This window comes from Mesoplodon densirostris, chromosome 2 (assembly GCF_025265405.1).
Source record: "Mesoplodon densirostris isolate mMesDen1 chromosome 2, mMesDen1 primary haplotype, whole genome shotgun sequence".
Classification (NCBI taxonomy): Eukaryota; Metazoa; Chordata; class Mammalia; order Artiodactyla; family Ziphiidae; genus Mesoplodon; species Mesoplodon densirostris.
This window is the reverse complement of record NC_082662.1, coordinates 110,322,303-110,344,864: the sequence shown is the minus strand read 5'-3', so window position 1 is coordinate 110,344,864 and position 22,562 is coordinate 110,322,303. Positions and strand designations below refer to the sequence as shown.

Sequence of the window (22,562 nt, the reverse complement as noted above, 5' to 3'; positions counted from 1 at the left end):
CTATGCTCTTAAAAGAATATAAGGAGCAAAATCTGGAGAGTTCCCAAAGAGAAATGGTGAGAATCACTAGAAGCCTTAAAAAATTCATTTAGGAAAAGCCACAATAATTGTTTTTATTGAAGCTATCTTCAAGAAAATAAAAGATGTTGAGAAAATATTATTTGTTTGATGTTTTCTATGCAACAGCAAGATTGAACAAGGAAAATATGCTTAGATTTTTCTTTAGAAATTGATTGGTTGGTAGTATGAGCAAAAGAATACACAGATACTAAAACTGGCTGGTAAGAGAGGTGGTCTTTATTGATAGGGACATCCAGGGAGAAACAGGTAGCCTTGTGTTGAGTGTGGCAGGCCATCAGAAAGCAGGGCTTCCTCAGGTTCTGTAGCTACCTCCACATCCAATTCTAGGATTACAACTTGAGACCAGACACTCTGAGTCCTTCCCGTGGTGCTATTGTTGAGTCCCAGTTACTGAGATTTGAATTCTGACATCTCAAATTTTGTTTCTGCCTACATGACTGTCAAAACTTAGGGATGATAAAAAGGCTTTCTGATTTCTGAAGGGACACTCCCAGGGAACTTTATCTCAACTGTAAGAATCAAAAATACTCATCCTTTAGCCCAGTTTAAAGCCCATTTATTTTCATTTGTTTACTTCATTGTTTGCTTGTTTTTAGTTCTAAAACTTCTCTGGACCCTCCTCTTCCTCTTCATAGCAAGCAGCGTCTCCCCCTACTTGCTGCATCTTTCCTTCAACCCAGTGGATCACCAGGGTCTTCATGGCTGATAAAGAACTGTTCAAGGGGGCACATGGTAGGCTTCATTGTTTACTTTCTTGTAGGTTCTGCTCTTGTGATTTTTATGCTCCTAGGGGACCCTTCATAGTAATCCAGCCTCTTTAAACCATTATTTTGTTTTGATTCCTCTAAGTAGCTTTGGAGGAAAGTCTAGCCATTGTGGAGACCCAGATGCATTTCTTTTCTATCTTTCTTTGTAAATGAGGCAGTAAGAGGGTTCTCTGTGAGAAAATGCTCCAACTGAAGACTGTGATGCATCAACCTTTAGAGAAGAAGGGACCTGCTGAGAGGGGAGTGAATGAGCAGAAGACTCAGCCTGAGAAAGCAGGATTCTCCTCTGTGTCCCACAGTGGGTAAGAGACTCTTTGTTCAGAGGCTTCTGTCAGAATTAAGTCATTGCTATCGTAGCAGCTTTCAGGGTCTGTATTCAGGCTTTGTACCTTAACTGTAGTGCTTTCTCTTAAGATCTTCCTGGAAATTCTTTAAAGAAAAGTCTATAGTATTTTTATTTTATTTTATTTTTTAAAAAAGGTCCACAACGTGGAACCAAGTTGTGTTTGATTTTTTTAAAGATTTTTTGATGTGGACCATTTTTTTTAAAAGTCTTTATTGAATTTGTACAATATTGCTTCTGTTTTTTGTTTTGATTTTTTGGCCGTGAGGCATGTGGGATCTTAGCTCCCTGACCAGGGATCAGACCTGTATCCCCTGCATTGTAAAGCAAAGTCTTAACCACTGGACCACCAGGGAAGTCCCTGTGTTCTTATTATTAATACTTTATATTATTCAGAGTAATTTGGTTTTATTCTAACTAACAATGCATGTATTCAGCAAATACATGATCTCATGGGTGCTTGAGATTTCATGGAACTCTTCCAGTCACGTGAGTAGTGTCTCTTTTCTTCATTGATGGGAGCACATACGAATCTCCTGTTACCTGGGATGTTTTGATGGTGAAAGCTGACCCACATCAGTGCCTGAGGAGGTAGACTTATACAGAGGCTCCTCCATCTCCACCCCATCTCTTGGAAGCTCATGCCCCTGGTTTCTAGAATGGCAATTTGGATAAACTCAATATTTTAAATTTATTTTTTATTGAGGTAACATCGGTTTATAACATTATATAAATTTCATGTATACAATCTTATATTTCTACTTCTGTATACACTACAGTGTGATCAGCTCAATTTTACAAATAAGCTTACAAAATTGCCAAATAATGGCCTGTTGGCTAGATTTGTTAGTCTGTCTTTAATGGCTGTCTTCCTATAACTTTGGGAAGGCATTCAATTAATATGGGGATAATTTATTATACAGTTACCTGTGAGCACCAGTTACTGAAATACTAAATCATCACTAACTTGCTTAGTGGTTGAAGTGCAGCTTTGGAGATGTTTAGATTTTGCTTCATGCTCCATTGGGTCACTGTCAATATGTACCACTTAAATTTCACTGACCCAGAGAATAATGTTAGAGCTAAAATAACCTGAGAGTTATTTTAGAACTGAGAACACTCAGGCCCAAAGATATAGTTGCTTGATCACAGTTGCACAGTAGCCTTCGGCAGAAATAATATCAGAATCCTGGACTCTCAATTCACAAAGCCTACACTCACTTTGTCAAACGCATTTAAAAAATTTATATTCTTGTGATCGTTCTTTTTAAAAAATAGACTTTATTTTTAGAGCAGTTTTAAGTTCAGAGCAAAATTCATGGAAAGTACAAAGAGTTCCCATATACCTATCCTTGACCCCGCACATGCATAGCCTCTTCCCCCAATATCAACATCCTGCACCAGTGTCGTATATTTGTTGATATTCGTTGCAATTGATGAGCATCATTATCACCCAAAGTCAGTAGTTTACATTACGGTTCATTCTTGGTATTGTACATTCTGTAGGTTTTGACAAAAGTATGATGACATGCATCTACCATTACAGTATCATATAGAATGACTATTCCCTGCCCTAACAATACTCTGCTCCACCTATTCATCCTTCCCTCCCTTTTAATCCCTGGCAACCACTGACCTTTTTACTGTCACCATAGTTTTGCCTTTTCTAGAATGTCATGTAGTTGCAGTCATACACTATCTAGCTTTTTCAAACTGTCTTCTTTTACTTAGTAATATGCCTTTAAGATTCCTCCATGTCTTTTAATAACTTGATTGTTCACTTCTTTTAAGAACTGAAAAATATTTCATTTTCTGGAGGTACCACCATTTATTTATCTGTTCGTCTACTGAAAAACATCTTGGTTGCTTCCAAGTTTTGACAATTATGAATGAAGCTGCTATAAACATTGTGTGAAGATTTTTATGTGGACATAAGTTTTCAGCTCATTTGGGTAAATAGTGAGGAGTGTGGTTGCTGGATCCTATGGTAGGAATATGTTTAATTTTGTAAGAAACTGTCAAACTGTCTTCAAAAGTAGCTATAGCATTTTGCATTCCCACCAGCAATGAATGAGAGTATCTATTGCTCCACATCCTCACCAGCATTTAGTGTTGTGAGTGTTCTAGATGGTCGCCATTCTAACGATGTATAGTAGTATCTTATTGTTGTTTTAATTGGCAGTTCCATGATGACATTGATATTGAGCATTTTTATATGCTTATGTGCCCTCTGTATATCTTCTTTGGTGTCTGTTCAGGTCTTTTCCCCATTATTTAATTGAACTGTATGTTTTCTTATTGTTGAGTTTTGAGAGTTCTTTGTGTATTTGGATAACAGTCCTTTATCATATATGTCTTTTTCAAATATTTTCTCCATGTCTGTGATTTGTCTTCTTACTCTCTTGACCATGTCTTTTGCAAAGCAGAAGTTTTAAATTTTAAAACTTGGTATTGTATCTAAAGAGTCATCACCAACAGCAGAAACTAACACACCACTGTAAAGCCATTATACCCCAATAAAGATGTTAAAATAAATAAATAAATAAATAAAAAGTAAAAAAAAAAGGAGTCATTACCAAACTCAAGATCATCTAGCATACAGACTGAAAGTAAGGGGATGGAAAAAGATATTCCATGCAAATGGAAACCAAAAGAAAGCTGGAGTAGCAATTCTCATATCAGACAAAATAGACTTTAAAATAAAGACTACTAGAAGAGACAAAGAAGGACACTGCATAATGATCAAGGGATCAATCCAAGAAGAAGATATAACAATTGTAAATATTTATGCACCAAACATAGGAGCACCTCAATACATAAGGGAAATATTAACAGCTATAAAAGGAGAAATCGACAGTAACACAATCATAGTAGGGGACTTTAACACCCCACTTTCACCAATGGACAGGTCATCCAAAATGAAAATAAATAAGGAAACACAAGCTTTAAATGATACATTAAACAAGATGGACTTAATTGATATTTATAGGACATTCCATCCAAAAACAACAGAATACACATTTTTCTCAAGTGCTCATGGAACATTCTCCAGGATAGATCATATCTTGGGTCACAAATCAAGCCTTGGTAAATTTAAGAAAATTGAAATTGTATCAAGTATCTTTTCCGACCACAATGCTATGAGACTAGATATCAATTACAGGAAAAGAGCTGTAAAACATACAAACACATGGAGGCTAAACAATACACTACTTAATAACGAAGTGATCACTGAAGAAATCAAAGAGGAAATTAAAAAATACCTAGAAACAAATGACAATGGAGACACGACGACCCAAAACCTATGGGATGCAGCAAAAGCAGTTCTAAGAGGGAAGTTTATGGCAATACAATCCCACCTTAAGAAACAGGAAACATCTCGAATAAACAACCTAACCTTGCACCTAAAGCAATTAGAGAAAGAAGAACAAAAACATCCCAAAGTTAGCAGAAGGAAAGAAATCATAAAAATCAGATCAGAAATAAATGAAAAAGAAATGAAGGAAACGATAGCAAAGATCAATAAAACTAAAAGCTGGTTCTTTGAGAAGATAAACAAAATTGATAAACCATTAGCCAGACTCATCAAGAAAAAAAGGGAGAAGACTCAAATCAATAGAATTAGAAATGAAAAAGGAGAAGTAACAACTGACACTGCAGAAATACAAAAGATCATGAGAGATTACTATAAGCAACTCTATGCCAATAAAATGGACAACCTGGAAGAAATGGACAAATTCTTAGAAATGCACAACCTGCCAAGACTGAATCAGGAAGAAATAGACAATATGAACAGACCAATCACAAGCACTGAAATTGAAACTGTGATCAAATATCTTCCAACAAACAAAAGCCCAGGACCAGATGGCTTCACAGGCGAATTCTATCAAGCATTTAGAGAAGAGCTAACACCTATCCTTCTCAAACTCTTCCAAAATATAGCAGAGGGAGGAACACTCCCAAACTCATTCTACGAGGCCACCATCACCTTGATACCAAAACCAGACAAGGATGTCACAAAGAAAGAAAACTACAGGCCAATATCACTGATGAACATAGATGCAAAAATCCTCAACAAAATACTAGCAAACAGAATCCAACAGCACATTAAAAGGATCACACACCATGATCAAGTGGGGTTTATTCCAGGAATGCAAGGATTCTTCAATATACGCAAATCAATCAACGTGATACACCATATTAACAAACTGAAGGAGAAAAACCATATGATCATCTCAATAGATGCAGAGAAAGCTTTTGACAAAATTCAACACCCATTTATGATAAAAACCCTGCAGAAAGTAGGCATAGAGGGAACTTTCCTCAACATAATAAAGGCCATATATGACAAACCCACAGCCAGCATCGTCCTCAATGGTGAAAAATTGAAACCATTTCCACTAAGATCAGGAACAAGACAAGGTTGCCCACTCTCACCACTCTTATTCAACATAGTTTTGGAAGTTTTAGCCACAGCAATCAGAGAAGAAAAAGAAATAAAAGGAATCCAAATGGGAAAAGAAGAAGTAAAGCTGTCACTGTTTGCAGATGACATGATACATACATAGAGAATCCTAAAGATGCTACCAGAAAACTACTAGAGCTAATCAATGAATTTGGTAAAGTTGCAGGATACAAAATTAATGCACAGAAATCTCTGGCATTCCTATATACTAATGATGAAAAATCTGAAAGTGAAATCAAGGAAACACTCCCATTTACCATTGCAACAAAAAGAATAAAATATCTAGGAATAAACCTACCTAAGGAGACAAAAGACCTGTATGCAGAAAATTATAAGACACTGATGAAAGAAATTAAAGATGATACAAATAGATGGAGAGATGTACCATGTTCTTGGATTGGAAGAATCAACATTGTGAAAATGACTCTACTACCCAAAGCAATCTACAGATTCAATGCAATCCCTATCAAACTACCAATGGCATTTTTCACAGAGCTAGAACAAAAAATTTCACAATTTGTATGGAAACACAAAAGACCCCGAATAGCCAAAGCAATCTTGAGAACGAAAAATGGAGCTGGAGGAATCAGGCTCCCTGACTTCAGACTATACTACAAAGCTACAGTAATCAAGACAGTATGGTACTGGCACAAAAACAGAAAGATAGATCAATGGAACAGGATAGAAAGCCCAGAGATAAACCCACGGACATATGGTCACCTTATCTTTGATAAAGGAGGCAGGAATGTACAGTGGAGAAAGGACAGTCTCTTCAATAAGTGGTGCTGGGAAAACTGGACAGGGACATGTAAAAGTATGAGATTAGATCACTCCCTAACACCATACACAAAAATAAGCTCAAAATGGATTAAAGACCTACATGTAAGGCCAGACACTATCAAACTCCTAGAGGAAAACATAGGCAGAACACTCTATGACATAAATCACAGCAAGATCCTTTTTGACCCACCTCCTAGAGAAATGGAAATAAAGACAAAAATAAACACATGGGACCTAATGAAACTTCAAAGCTTTTGCACAGCAAAGGAAACCATAAACAAGACCAAAAGACAACCCTCAGAATGGGAGAAAATATTTGCAAATGAAGCAACTGACAAAGGATTAATCTCCAAAATTTATAAGCAGCTCATGCAGCTCAATAGCAAAAAAACAAACAACCCAATCCAAAAATGGGCAGAAGACCTAAATAGACATTTCTCCACAGAAGATATACAGACAGCCAACAAACACATGAAAGGATGCTCAACATCTTTACTCATTAGAGAAATGCAAATCAAAACTACAATGAGATATCATCTCACACCAGTCAGAATGGCCATCATCAAAAAATCTAGAAACAATAAATGCTGGAGAGGGTGTGGAAAAAAGGGAACACTCTTGCACTGCTGGTGGGAATGTGAATTGGTACAGCCACTATGGAGAACGGTATGGAGGTTCCTTAAAAAACTACAAATAGAACTACCATATGACCCAGCAATCCCACTACTGGGCATATACCCTGAGAAAACCATAATTCAAAAAGAGACATGTACCAAAATGTTCATAGCAGCCCTATTTACAATAGCCCGGAAATGGAAACAACCTAAGTGTCCATCATCGGATGAATGGGTAAAGAAGATGTGGCACATATATACAATGGAATATTACTCAGCCATAAAAAGAAATGAAATTGAGCTATTTGTAATGAGGTGGATGGACCTAGAGTCTGTCATACAGAGTGAAGTAAGTCAGAAAGAGAAAGACAAATACTGTATGCTGACACATATATATGGAATTTAAGAAAAAAAAATGTCATCAAGAACCTAGGAGTAAGACAGGAATAAAGACACAGACCTACTAGAGCATGGACTTGAGGATATGGGGAGGGGGAAGGGTAAGCTGTGACAAAGTGAAAGAGCGGCATGGACATATATACACTACCAAACATAAGGTAGGTAGCTAGTGGGAAGCAGCCGCATAGCACAGGGAGATCAGCTCGGTTCTTTGTGACTGCCTGGAGGGGTGGGATAGGGAGGGTGGGAGGGAGACGCAAAAGGGAGGGGATATGGGAACATATGTATAAGAAAAAAAAAAAAGATCATCTAGATTTTCTGTTGCATTATCTTCTAGGAGTTTCATAGTTTTGTGTTTTACAGTTAGGTCTATGATCTATTTTGAGTTAATTTTTGTGAAGGGTATAAGGTCTGTATCTGGGTTCATTTTCTTTGCATGTGGATGTCCAATTGTTCAGCACCATTTGTTGAAAAGACTACGTTTTCTCAATTATATTGCCTTTACTCCTTCGTCAAAGATCAGTCAACTATATTTTTGTGGGTCTGTTTCTGGGCTCTCCATTTTGTTCTATTGATTTGTCTATTCTTTCACTACTACCACACTTTCTTGATTACTATAGGTATATAGTAAGTCTTAACATTGGTAGTGTCTGTCCTCTGACTTTGCCCTTCTTCAATATTATGTTGACTCTTCTGGTTCTTTTGCCTCTCCATGTAAACCTTAGAATCAGTTTGCCAATATCCACAAAGTAACTTGCTTGGGATTTTGACTGTGATTGCCTTGGATCTTTAAATGAAGTTGGGAAGAACTGACATCTTGACAATATTGCATTTTCCTATCCATGAATATGAAATATCTCTCCAGTTATTTAGTTCTTCTTTGATTTCCTTCCTCGGAGGTTTGTAGTTTTCCTCACATGGGTCTTGTACACATTTTGTTAGATTTATACCTAAATATGTCATTTTGGGGGGTGTTAATGCAAATGGTATTGTTTCAATTTCAAATTCCATTTGTATGTTGCTGGTATATAGGAAAGAAGCTGACTTTTGTATATTAACCTTGTATTCTGCAACCTTACTGTAATCACTTATTAGTTCCAAGAGTTTTTTGGTTGATCCTTTCAGATTTTCTACATAGACAATAATGTCATTGCAAACAAAGACAGTTGTATTTCTTCCTTTCCATTCTGTAAACTTTTTATTTCTTTTCCCTATCTTATTGCATTAGCTAGGAATTCCAATATGATGTTGCAAAGGAGTGGTGAGAGGGGATAACCTTACCTTGTTTCTGATCTGAGTGGAAAAGCTTCTAGTTTCTTACTACTAAGTGTAATGTTAGTTATATGTTTTTTGTAGATATTCTTTATCAAGTTGAAAAAGTTTCTTTTTATTCCTATTTTGCTGGGAGTTGGTTTTTTTTTTTAAATCATGAATAGGTGTTGGATTTTGTCAGATGCTTTTTTTTTGCATCTATTGATAAGATCATGTGATATTTCTTCATTAGCCTATTGATGTGATGAATTACATCAGGTGATTTTCAAATGTTGGAGCCAGCTTTTCATGCCTGGAATAAATCTCACTTGGTGTGTTGTATAATTCTTTTTATACATTGTTGACTTCAATTTGCTAATATTTTGCTGAGAATTTTTGCACATATGTTCATGAAAGATATTGGTTTGTAGTTTTTTTCTTATAATGCCTTTGTCTGGTTTTGATATTAGGGTAATGTTAGCTTCATAGAATGAGTTAGAAAGTATCTCCTCTGCTTCTATCTTCTGGAAGAGACTATGGAGAATTGGTATAATTTTTTCCCTAAATATTTGGTAGAATTCACTAGTGAACCCATCTGGGCCTGGTGCTTTCTGTTTGGAAGGTTGTTAATTATTGAATCAATGTCTTCAATAGATATAGTTCTATTCAGATTGTCTATTTCTTCTTGTATGAGTTTTGGCAGATTGTGTTTTTCAAGAAATTGGCCCATTTCATCTAGGTTATCAAATTTGTGGGATTAGAGTTATTCATAGTATTCCTTTATTATCCTTTTAATGTCCATGGGATCTATAATGATGCCCTCTCTTTCGTTTCTGTTATTAGTAATTTGTGTCTTCTCTCTTTCTTATTTAGCCTGGCCAGAGGCTTATTGATTTTATTGATGTTTTCAAAAAAGCAGCTTTTATGCAAAAAAATTACCTAGGTACATTTTAATTGTTATTGTGATAAGTGCTATTTATTATTTGGCAACTGGCTGAGAGTAAATAACAGACCTATAGAATCCAGAATAATAAATGTGTTTCAGAAAAGAGCCTTGTCTTAAAAGTAGAATTAGCTTTATTTCTATCTCAGTGACCCCTGAAAGTCAGAAGAAGAGGATGCATGGTACTGATAAAGATACTAGGTTGGGAGTTTGAAGCCAAACTTTTTAATGATGGCTCTTCCACCAACCAATTATGGGGGTTCAGATATATCCCCCCTCAGCTTTCTTGAGATATTTTTGACATATGTCAAATATCTTTCTTATTCTTTGTGAGCCTCAATGTCTTCATCTGTAAAATAAGATGAAGTCCCTTCCTGAACTAGTATTTTATACCTCTTGATGGACTAGGATGTTAAAGGGTCTGTTATCTTAGTAAATGCAGCCAAGACTGGGCCTTGGCCCCTGATGTATATCTGTGTGTCGTGTGTGTGTTTCTTACAAGGAACACTATGCTAATATTATATCCTGAGATAGAGCTGAAAGAGCAGATAGGAGAAGAAGCATCTTCTTAGATGGAAAAAGAGAATAACAAAAAGAAGGATGGAGATGATGGAGGTGGGATGGGAACGGGTAGCCAAAGTTCGTATGAATGAGAAAGTTAGAGGGAACTGAGTGTAAAAAATCCAGAAATGACAACATTGAAACTATTGGATCACTAAAAATAGTAATTAGTAAGAGTTTATTGTGCACATAAAAACAGTTCATGAACTGGGAACTCTTAAACGGACAGTTAGAATGAGGCTCAGAAGTATATTGTTATAAGATAGCTTACATAGTAAGAATGCAGAGGCTGTTTATTATTTACAATGATTTGTTATAGCATTAGAGTTTTCCTAACGATAGAGGTTTGGTTAAAACTGGCCACCTCATGCCAGTTTGGGGGAACAGCTTAAGTTTTGTTTATGATTTTCAAAGGCACTTACAAGATGCAGCCCAATGTAATTTTTTCTTGTTTTGCAGACTAGGTTGAGTTTAGCTTCAGTAATTTTCTTAATACTATAATCAAAGATTTCATTGTCATTATCTATTTTAAAATCTGTGTCATTATATATAGGAGTTCAGTCTCCATCATCTGAGTCAAACCAAAGGGTGCGATTAAAGAGTGAGTCCAGAACATGTCCTAAATCAAGTCCAGTACCATTAAGGTTTTCTATGCATAGGGACAGATTGCCAGCAATGAAGTTTACAGTGATTACAGGCCATCTTTTGGCTTCTGAAGCTTCCTCTCAATGGCAGATTAATTGGCTATCAGTACTAGCTGAATGGCCAAAGGATGGATACTAAATCTTTCTGTAAGGCCATTTTTCCTGTCATCCAAGTATGTGTAAAACCTGGTTCTAATATTAACTGAGAGTCTCCCTGAGCATTTAAGTGGATACACTTAAATAATAATAACATAACAATCATTTTGATTAGTAAAGGAGGGTATGCATTGAATGGTGGACCTTAGTGGGTAGAGAAAATCCCTAACAGAAAAAGGAAAATGAGTTTGAATGTTTTGTGTTTGTAAAATAGCAATATCACAATAATTGTTATAAAAATAAGTCCTGGAAGAGAATGGAGAATCCAGCAGAATCACATTCTGTGATCTTGGGTGTAAGCTGTCTACCTGATGTTGTCATCTGCTTTGAGGGAAGATTTTTTTTTTCCTGGAAATCTTTCATTTTAAATCAACTTAAAATCTTTCATTTTAAGTTCAAGAGTCTGGTGGTGGTGCAGGGAGGCTTCTCTTCAGTTGAGAGACATGGATCCAAGTTTCAATATCCTGTAATTTAACTGCTGTGTGAGAAATTTTTTAAAAACCTGGTAGGCCCCTTTCCATCAAGGTTCAAGTGGAGTTTTTCATTGATGTCTCCTCCAGAATACCTAGTCTCCAGGTTCCAGTGTAAGGGATACAAAGTCCTCATCAGACCAAGGATCTCTGAAAGTCTCCTTGAACTGTTGACTGTAAGCTTTTGAATATTGTATTAGTGCCCTACAGTATTGGGTCATATTAGAATTTACAAGGGCAGGATGTGCATGGGGTTCTCTTATCAAAGCCTGGGTTGTCCAGTGGTGATTTCACAAGAGTTAATTTATGTTTCCCAAAAGGTGTTGACCTCATTGTCATGAGGGCTGAGGGTAGCACTTTAGGCCAAGGTATTCCTGTGTTTTCAGTCAGTGTTGCCAATTTAAATTTTAGAATGCCATTGGTACATTCAACTTCCCTAAAGACTGAGGCTGATAGGGACAATCATAATGCCATAATGTTTGAATAACCTTGGTTAGTTGTTTTAAAACCTGTCTAGTAAAGTGAGTCCCTCTAATATTTGAAATTTCATTTGGGATTCCCCACAATGGAAAAACATTTTCTCATAATTTCTTTTTTTTTTTCCATTTTTTTTATTAGTTTCTGCTTTATAACAAAGTGAATCAGTCATACATATACGTCTGTTCCCACATCCCCTCCCTCATGCATCTCCCTCCCTCCCACCCTCCCCATCCCTCCCCTCCAGGCAGTCACAAAGCACCGAGCTGATCTCCCTGTGCTCTGCGGCTGCTTCCCACTATCTATCTACCCTACGTTTGGTAGTGTATATATGTCCATGCCTCTCTTTCGCTTTGTCACAGCTTACCCTTCCCCCTCCCCATATCCTCAAGTCCATTCTCAAGTAGGTCTGTGTCTTTATTCCCGTTTTACCCCTAGGTTCTTCATGACATTTTTTTTTCTTATATTCCATGTATATGTGTTAGCATGCGGTATTTGTCTTTCTCTTTCTGACTTACTTCACTCTGTATGACAGACTCTAGGTCTATCCACCTCATTACAAATAGCTCAGTTTCGTTTCTTTTTATGGCTGAGTAATATTCCATTGTATATATGTGCCACATCTTCTTTATCCATTCATCCGATGATGGACACTTAGGTTGTTCCCAGCTCCGGGCTATTGTGAATAGAGCTGCAATGAACATTTTGGTACATGTCTCTTTTTGAATTATGGTTTTCTCAGGGTATATGCCTAGTAGTGGGATTGCTGGATCATATGGTAGTTCTATTTTTAGTTTTTTAAGGAACCTCCATACTGTTCTCCATAGTGGCTGTACCAATTCACATTCCCACCAGCAGTGCAAGAGTGTTCCCTTTTCTCCACACCCTCTCCAGCATTTATTGTTTCTAGATTTCTTGATGATGGCCATTCTGACTGGTGTGAGATGATATCTCATTGTAGTTTTGATTTGCATTTCTCTAATGATTAATGATGTTGAGCATTCTTTCATGTGTTTCTTGGCAGTCTGTATATCTTCTTTGGAGAAATGCCTATTTAAGTCTTCTGCCCATTTTTGGATTGGGTTGTTTGTTTTTTTGCTATTGAGCTGCATGAGCTGTTTATAAATTTTGGAGATTAATCCTTTGTCAGTCGCTTCATTTGCAAATATTTTCTCCCATTCTGAGGGTTGTCTTTTGGTCTTGTTTATGGTTTCCTTTGCTGTGCAAAAGCTTTGAAGTTTCATTAGGTCCCATGTGTTTATCTTTGTTTTTATTTCCATTTCTCTAGGAGGTGGGTCCAAAAGGATCTTGCTGTGATTTATGTCATAGAGTGTTCTACCTATGTTTTCCTCTAAGAGTTTGATTGTTTCTGGCCTTACATTTAAGTCTTTAATCCATTTTGAGCTTATTTTTGTGTATGGTGTTAGGGAATGATCTAATCTCATACTTTTACATGTCCCTGTCCAGTTTTCCCAGCACCACTTATTGAAGAGGCTGTCCTTTCTCCACTGTACATTCCTGCCTCCTTTATCAAAGATAAGTTGGCCATATGTGCGTGGGTTTATCTCTGGGCTTTCTATCCTGATCCACTGATCTATCTTTCTGTTTTTATGCCAGTACCACACTGTCTTAATTACTGTAGCTTTGTAGTATAGTCTGAAGTCAGGGAGCCTGATTCCTCCAGCTCCTTTTTTCGTTCTCAAGATTGCTTTGGCTATTCGGGGTCTTTTGTTTTTCCAAACAAATTTTGAAATTTTTTGTTCTAGTTCTGTGAAAAATGCCAGTGGTAGTTTGATAGGGATTGCATTGAATCTGTAGATTGCTTTGGGTAGTAGAGTCATTTTCACAATATTGATTCTTCCAATCCAGGAGCATGGTATATCTCTCCATCTGTTTGTATCATCTTTAATTTCTTTCATCAGTGTCTTATAATTTTCTGCATACAGATCTTTTGTCTCCTTAGGTAGGTTTATTCCTAGATATTTTATTCTTTTTGTTGCAATGGTAAATGGGAGTGTTTTCTTGATTTCATTTTCAGATTTTTCATCATTAGTGTACAGGAATGCCAGAGATTTCTGTACATTAATTTTGTAACCTGCTACTTTACCAAATTCATTGATTAGCTCTAGTAGTTTTTCGGTAGCATCTTTAGGATTCTCTATGTATAGTATCATGTCATCTGCAAACAATGACAGCTTTACTTCTTCTTTTCCGATTTGGATTCCTTTTATTTCCTTTTCTTCTCTGATTGCTGTGGCTAAAACTTCCAAAACTAGGTTGAATAAGAGTGGTGAGAGTGGGCAACCTTGTCTTGTTCCTGATCTTAGTGGAAATGGTTTCAGTTTTTCACCATTGAGGACAATGTTGGCTGTGGGTTTGTCATATATGGCCTTTATTATGTTGAGGAAAGATCCCTCTATGCCTACTTTCTGCAGGGTTTTTATCATAAGTGGGTGTTGAATTTTGTCGAAAGCTTTCTCTGCATCTATTGAGATGATCATATGGTTTTTCTCCTTCAACTTGTTAATATGGTGTATCACATTGATTGATTTGCGTATATTGAAGAATCCTTGCATTCCTGGAATAAACCCCACTTGATCATGGTGTGTGATCCTTTTAATGTGCTGTTGGATTCTGTTTGCTAGTATTTTGTTGAGGATTTTTGCATCTATGTTCATCAGTGATATTGGCCTGTAGTTTTCTTTCTTTGTGACATCCTTGCCTGGTTTTGGTATCAAGGTGATGGTGGCCTCGTAGAATGAGTTTGGGAGTGTTCCTTCCTCTGAAATTGTTTGGAAGAGTTTGAGAAGGATGGGTGTTAGCTCTTCTCTAAATGTTTGATAGAATTCGCCTGTGAAGCCATCTGGTCCTGGGCTTTTGTTTGATGGAAGATTTTTAATCACAGTTTCAATTTCAGTGCTTGTGATTGGTCTATTCATATTTTCTATTTCTTCCTGAGTCAGTCTTGGCAGGTTGTGCATTTCTAAGAATTTGTCCATTTCTTCCAGGTTGTCCATTTTATTGGCATAGAGTTGCTTGTAGTAATCTCTCATGATCTTTTGTATTTCTGCAGTGTCAGTTGTTACTTCTCCTTTTTCATTTCTAATTCTATTGATTTGAGTCTTCTCCCTTCTTTTCTTGATGAGTCTGGCTAATGGTTTATCAATTTTGTTTATCTTCTCAAAGAACCAGCTTTTAGTTTGGTTGATCTTTGCTATCGTTTCCTTCATTTCTTTTTCATTTATTTCTGATCTGATCTTTATGATTTCTTTCCTTCTGCTAGCTTTGGGGGTTTTTTGTTCTTCTTTCTCTAATTGCTTTAGGTGCAGGGTCAGGTTGTTTACTCGAAATGTTTCCTGTTTCTTAAGGTGGGATTGTATTGCTATAAACTTCCCCCTTAGAACTGCTTTTGCTGCATCCCATAGGTTTTGGGTTGTCGTGTCTCCATTGTCATTTGTTTCTAGGTATTTTTAAATTTCCTCTCTGATTTCTTCAGTGATCACTTCGTTATTGAGTAGTGTATTGTTTAGCCTCCATGTGTTTGTATTTTTTACAGATCTTTTCCTGTAATTGATGTCTAGTCTCATAGCATTGTGGTCGGAAAAGATACTTGATACAATTTCAATTTTCTTAAATTTACCAAGGCTTGATTTGTGACCCAAGATATGATCTATCCTGGAGAATGTTCCATGAGCACTTGAGAAAAATGTGTATTCTGTTGTTTTTGGATGAAATGTCCTATAAATATCAACTAAGTCCATCTTGTTTAATGTATCATTTAAAGCTTGTGTTTCCTTATTTATTTTCATTTTGGACGATCTGTCCATTGGTGAAAGTGGGGTGTTAAAGTCCCCTACTATGATTGTGTTACTGTCGATTTCCCCTTTTATGGCTGTTAGTATTTGCCTTATGTATTGAGGTGCTCCTATGTTGGGTGCATAAATATTTACAATTGTTATATCTTCTTCTTGGATCGATCCCTTGATCATTATGTAGTGTCCTTCTTTGTCTCTTCTAATAGTCTTTATTTTAAAGTCTATTTTGTCTGATATAAGAATTGCTACTCCAGCTTTCTTTTGGTTTCCATTTGCATGGAATATCTTTTTCCATCCCCTTACTTTCAATCTGTATGTGTCTTTAGGTCTGAAGTGGGTCTCTTGTAGACAGCATATATATGGGTCTTGTTTTTGTATCCATTCAGCCACTCTGTGTCTTTTGGTGGGAGCATTTAGTCCATTTACATTTAAGGTAATTATTGATATGTATGTTCCTATTCCCATTTCCTTAATTGCTTTGGGTTCGTTATTGTAGGTATATTCCTTCTGTTGTGTTTCTTGCCTAGAGAAGTTCCTTTAGCATTTGTTGTAAAGCTGGTTTGGTGGTGCTGAACTCTCTCAGCTTTTGCTTGTCTGTAAAGGTTTTAATTTCTCCATCAAATCTGAATGAGATCCTTGCTGGGTAGAGTAATCTTGGCTGCAGGTTTCTCTCCTTCATCACTTTAATTATGTCCTGCCTCATAATTTCTTGACTACAATGTTGGCATCAGCTTTCCAACTGATGGGAAAGCTTCTATTCCTCTAGACACACCATTACAAGTACATATTGATAGCCCCTAAAGGAGACAATTGAAAAAGTTTAATTGTAAATATTCAAATGGTCCAGACAGTGGGGGAGCAGCCCCTGGAGTTACATTAATGGTTTTACCCATGTTATATGATTGACAGTTTAAACATTGATTATAAACTTGTCTTGCTAATTTAGAACAACCATATCACTAATATTTTTTCATAATTTGAGTCATTTTGTCAATTCCATTGTGGGTAGTCTCGTAAAGTGCTTGCAAGAGTGGTAGTTTGAGAGATTCAGGAAGCACCAGACAGCCATTTGGGCCCTCCGAAAGTCCTCTTTTTTATGTTAAATATTCATCCTTCTTCATGACACTTTTGTATCTTTCAGCATCAGATACAACTTTTTGCCTATTACACAAATTGTCTTAAGTAATCTGATTTGGCTCTACCATGGATGGTAGGTTGTGGAAATTCAGGGAAAATGGCTATGTGCCATTTTATGGAGTTCATTTAAATTACAGTTTTGGTACCTTAGTAATTTCTTGAGTAGTAGCCTTAGCATGAAAGTCAGCCATCACATTTCCCTGGTATTCAGGGTCTGATCAGTGGGTATGAGCCTCAATTTTTATGACAGCAACTTGTGAGGGCAATAATAGTACAGAGAGGAGGTCAGCAACCTGAGGTCCATTTTTTTTTTTTTTTTTGCGGTATGCGGGCCTCTCACTGCTGTGGCCTCCCCCGCTGCGGAGCACAGGCTCCGGACGCGCAGGCTCAGCGGCCACGGCTCACGGGCCCAGCCGCTCCGCGGCATATGGGATCCTCCCAGACCGGGGCACGAACCCGTATCCCCTGCATCGGCAGGCAGACTCTCAACCACTTGCGCCACCAGGGAGGCCCTGAGGTCCATTTTTATAGGTGTATCACTGGACTTAAAAATCTTCTCTGTTCCCAGAGCATACCAAAACCATGGACTACTCTGAAGGCATACCTGCTATCAGTGTAGATATTTGCAGTTTTGTCTTTTGCCAATTCACAGGCTCAAGTGAGGGTAAACAGTTCTGTATGTTGAGCTGAATTAAACTGAGGAAGGGACTCCTCTTTCTAACAGTTCGTGTTGAGTAGTTACAGTATATGCAGATTGATGTTCCCCTTCAGAATTTGTGGCATAGGAGCCACCAACCCAGAGTACTAAATCTGGGTTGGCTAATAGGATTTTCTGTAAAACTCATCTAGGAGTTAGATTTGGGGAGCCAAATTCAGCACCGTTGAGTCTCTCTCTGTCAGGTAAGCGTAGGAAGGTAACAGGGTTTAAAGAGCGGCAGCAAAGAATGCTCAGATTAGGAGGCAGAAGTAGAATCTCATGTTAATCTACTAGCTAAGAAATGGTGTGTATGCTCAATGTTTAGCAAACTTTCTATGACATGAGGAACCTGTAAATTTAATTCACTTCCCTGAACACGTTTCAAGGAGGATTCCACAAAGGAATTTAAAGGCTGCAGCTACTGCCTTTAAACAATTTGGGTATGCCCGGGCCACTGGACCCAATTGTAGGCTATGGGTCTATTTTTTTCCTCCAGTTTTTTGCATAAGAACTTCCAAAGCCTGATTAGTACATTCCTAAACAAACAGCATGAAAGGTTTAGTGTAGTTGGCGGGGTGGGGGTCCCAATGCAGGAGGATTTTGTAAAGCCCATTAGTTTCAGTAAAGCCTTTCTCATATTTTGTTTCCCAAGGAAGAGATTCTTGAGTGTTATTTTTAGTCAATTCCTACACAGAGTGGAGTAGCTAACAAGGAAAAGTTAGGGACCCTGGCTTGTCAATATCCTGCAGGTCTGAGGAAACCTCTAAGTTCTTAGTTATAGGTTGGGTTACTTGGGGGTGGTACTTATTCTTTCTGGAGACAGAAAGTGTCCCTTTACAGATAAATCATGACCTAGGTAATGTACCTTTCCTTGTGAAAACTGAAGTGTATCTCACGAGGCCTTATGGCCTTTATAAGCCAGTTGTAAAAAATATTTTGAATTAACTTCTGAGTTCTCTCTAGATGAGGAACACAGAAGTAAGTCATCTGCATATTGAATCAAAGTAGAATTTCTGAGATTTTGCAGTGTGCTTAAATCCTTAATGCATCTGAAGCAGCAGTAATAATAGTATTTTTCTGTACTTATATTACATTTGAGAAAGGCTTTTATACATAATATCTCATAAATGTTTACTGAATGTATCATTTGCTAGATACCATGTTAGGCACCTGGACTCAATAAGATCTGATCTCTTCCATGGGGAAACTCAAACAGGTGGGGAAGAAAAGTATATGAATAGATAGCTTCAACAGAACACTCTAACTGTTCTAACCTCTGGGTGTTTTGGAAGCCCAGATGAAAAGAGTGTAGGACAAGGCCATCTCTTCCTAAGAAGCTGTCACCCACTGAGATGAATTTCTGAGGACAATCCCATTTCACAGACCTCCGCACAAGTGAGTGCAGGGTCCTTCTTAAGGGAAGGGTTTTCTGCGTCAATGGAGAATCCATAGGCTCCCTGAGAGGACACTGAGGAGCAATGAGTGGAGGTTTGCAAGCACTTCTCTTTTCCATTATTGAAGAACTGTTTACTGAGAGCCCCCTCTGTGTTTGCCTGTGTGCATAAGATGAATAAAAAGCTCCCAGCACTGAAAGAATTCTTAGCCTAGTGACCAGTATAGCTGCTTAATGACAGGAGAATTGTTGGACAGAAATGTGAATAAAGTGTAGGGTGGGTTAAAAGTTTCAAAGGGGGTTTTATGCTACTTGACCTGCCCTGATCCCCATTCAGGCTCCTTCCAACACCTGGATTGCCTGTTCCAGACCAGCGACTCTGGGCCTCAGGCAGATTTCCGCTTCTCAGAAAACAAATAGCACCTGTGCTTCCTGCTGGCACAATACAGACAACACTGCCTAGGTCTCCAAGAGAAAATGGTGAAATCAGAAGCCGTTGGTTCTGCTCTGGCACATCTGTAGATACACAGAGGATGTCAAGGTGGTCTTATAAGCTCACCATTACCAAAGTAATGAATGATAATCTGTCTTCATTTTGATAAGTTAAATGCTTTATAGGCTTTGCTCTACTCATCCCAACATTTAAAATAAATTTCATCCTGACCGTATTTCTAAAAAGGCAAAGAAGCTAAATGACTCTCACTTTGCAGATAAAGAAACTGAGGCACAAAGTAGTAAAGTGACTTCTCAAGTTTGCAGTGGGAGGACAGAGTGCATTGGGCTTGCTGATTCCTGCTCATTCATCTAACCACTTTGCCTCCCTCAGGAACAAGATAAACTAAAACCTTCTCTTCTACTCTTCTATATAACAAATAGTAGTTATATTGGCCAAGATATCATAGGATTCTAAATTAATTCAGAACATTTTTTGGAGATCATATTTTTCAGATCATTCTTTTGAACCCTATGGGCAAAACTGTAGCAGTTACACTGGAGAATACAGAAGCAGTAGTATACAGTGATTAAATTAAGGGCTTGAGGATGTCTTGCCAATCAAGCCTTGGCTGTCTATGGAAAAGACACAGATAGGTCCATTCTGGTGAAAGAAGAATCCTGCTGCCTAGACAAGTGGTCTCTTCTCTCACATAATGATTTTCCTTTCAACTTTTCAATTAACACCTAGCTTTGTTTACTGTATTGAAATGGATTATAAACTGAAGAGAGGGACTGGGAGCAGATTTTACAGTAGAATTAGAGAAGAAAGCCATTTTCAGAAGTATAGGGCAGGGGAAAAGATGATCTTAGAAGGGGTCTTTTACACAGAGAAACTCTTTTGTTTTCCTTCCATCATTCTCTGCCACATTCCGGTCACTAAACACGTGCTAGAGTTCAGCGTAGAGGCTCTTTCGGTGAAATTCTCAAAGCACCTTCTGCTGAAGCTCCATAATCTATCAGTCACCCCTTTCCACCCTTACTGTTTCTTTCCCACCTTAGGAAATATTCCTTGATCCAGGATCAGGCTCGAGAGTTGACCCACCTGCGGGAAAAGATGAGGATTGGGAGGGCTGTCTCTTCCCTTCTCATCCAACATGTCAAGAAGACAGTGAAGACCTTTGAGGAGCTCCTCAGCAGTAATAAGATTGACTGCTACATGGAGCAGCATTTCCGTGAGCAGCTGGCCAAGGGCAGCCAGCTGGCAGAGAGCCTTGCCAGCAAATTCATCACAGGTAATCTGGCCCCAGGCCTCAGGAGGGCCTTTAGTCCCTCCCAAGGACCTATGCTCACACAGGCCCACACTCATCCACGAGTGACTTTTCAATCTGGGGTCCTGCTTTGTAATCACCATCTTGGGGCCAGAGTCAGGACTGGCTGGTTAGGAGCAACAGAGTGGCACACAGGGTTGAGGATGCCATGATGCTTCCATCTCTTATGGAATATGGCTGCTATGGCAGGAGGTATCAGTGGGGGGACAGCATTTATCTGAAACTAATTGGCAGAAAGAGAGGTGTAGTAGGGGCAGCTGGTTGTTGTGAAAAGAGCCCTAAACTAGGAATCTAAAGACTCTTGCTCTAGCCTGTATGTGATCATTACTAGTTCTGGACATATTCATATTCCTTGTTTTTTTTTTTTTTTTTTTGCATTACACGGGCTTCTCACTGTTGTGGCCTCTCCCGTTGCGGAGCACAGGCTCCGGACGCGCAGACTCAGTGGCCATGGATCACGGGCCCAGCCGCTCCGCGGCACGTGGGATCCTCCCGGACCAGGGCACGAACCTGTGTCCCCTGCATCGGCAGGCGGACCCTCAGCCACTGCGCCACCAGAGAAGCCCTCATATTCCTTTTGATATCTGTTTCCTCATCTAAAAAATTAGGTCAAATGATACCAGCCCCTAAAGTTTGCATGATTGTTCTTAGGATCAAATAAACAATATTAATCAGAGTACTTCAAAAGAATGATAAAAGAATCATGCTGATTTGGGAATGATTTAGGCGCTCTGTGTATAAGTACCTTTTGTGGAATATTTATTTCAGGAGCCTTTTACATAGAATATTGCCTGGAAGCCTGAGGGCACATAGTAAGAGCAGGCTTGAGGCCACTGTGCAGGCTCCTGGTGGCAGATGCAGAGGTGGGACAAGGATGTCTGTCACCTCTACAGAGGCAGAAGTAGGTTCTGCATGAAAGCTGTGATGGGACACACAGACACGGGACTGGGAACCAGTCTTGTGGCAGGACTTGGAGGCTCTGGCCGGGGTGGTCCAGAGGCCAGCTGGACAAGTATCCCATGATCTGTGGGAAGAGAGACATTTTCAGCTTTTTACTCTGACTCAGGGCAGAGCGAGTAGAGATGATGATCTTCATGGTGGGTTCAGGAAAGTCTGCCAGATAAGTTCTCTAAAGACTCAACCCAGTGTCTCCTGAGACAATTCAGAGTATCCTGGACTTGAGAGTCAAGCAGCTATGTGTCTCTGATCCCAGAGAGAGAACCCAGTGTGTGTTTGTATTTGGTAAATGAGAACTGTTTAAATTATGACTGGTCCTTTTTTTATTTTGCTTTTCAGATGACTGTATAAGTAAGAAGAATCAAAGAGAGCAGGTGCTGCGGAACCTCAGGTAAGTCCAAATTTTCAGGGGCTATGAAAGATATAATCTGGTAAAGGATCCAGAGCAAAGGCCAGAAGATCAAAGGAGCAGGAGCTCTCATCCTCTGTAAAAACCAAACAGCTGATTATACCATTACACGATTATGTATCCTTAGCGACAAAGTGGTCTCATTTCCTATTTTTTAAATTTATTTTTCTTTTGGTTCCAAGTCTCGAATTAATTCACTAATTTAGTAATATAGAGCTGCTCTAGCCTAACTCTCCAGTCTTAGGAGTCTCCCAGGGATCACCTCTGATTTCCCCTAGATCTTTAAAAACTGGAGTGAGATTATACCTGATATCTTCAGGCGTGACCCAACGAGTGCTGGCAGATGTTAAATGGCTACAAATTTTCTTTGAAAGAAAAAAGATTTATACTATAAATATGACATAGATAGATTTATACTGTGTATAACTATACTTAGGGAA

General features: G+C 38.3%; 1 protein-coding gene across 2 annotated transcripts in view; it reads left to right on the top strand.

Moving 5' to 3' along the window:
• Positions 1–1,028: 1,028 nt before the first annotated feature.
• The window catches only part of LOC132482065 (myomegalin-like), a 28,668-nt gene continuing 7,134 nt past the window's right edge, over positions 1,029–22,562 (top strand). Inside the window, exons 1-3 of one of the 2 annotated variants that reach the window (XM_060087094.1) lie at positions 1,029–1,150; positions 20,488–20,720; positions 22,053–22,104. In XM_060087094.1, coding sequence (XP_059943077.1) covers positions 1,029–1,150; positions 20,488–20,720; positions 22,053–22,104 — 407 coding nt within the window. Of the gene's footprint in view, positions 1,151–20,487; positions 20,721–22,049; positions 22,105–22,562 lie in introns of those variants that run through there. The other variant, XR_009530867.1, reaches the window with a different exon arrangement.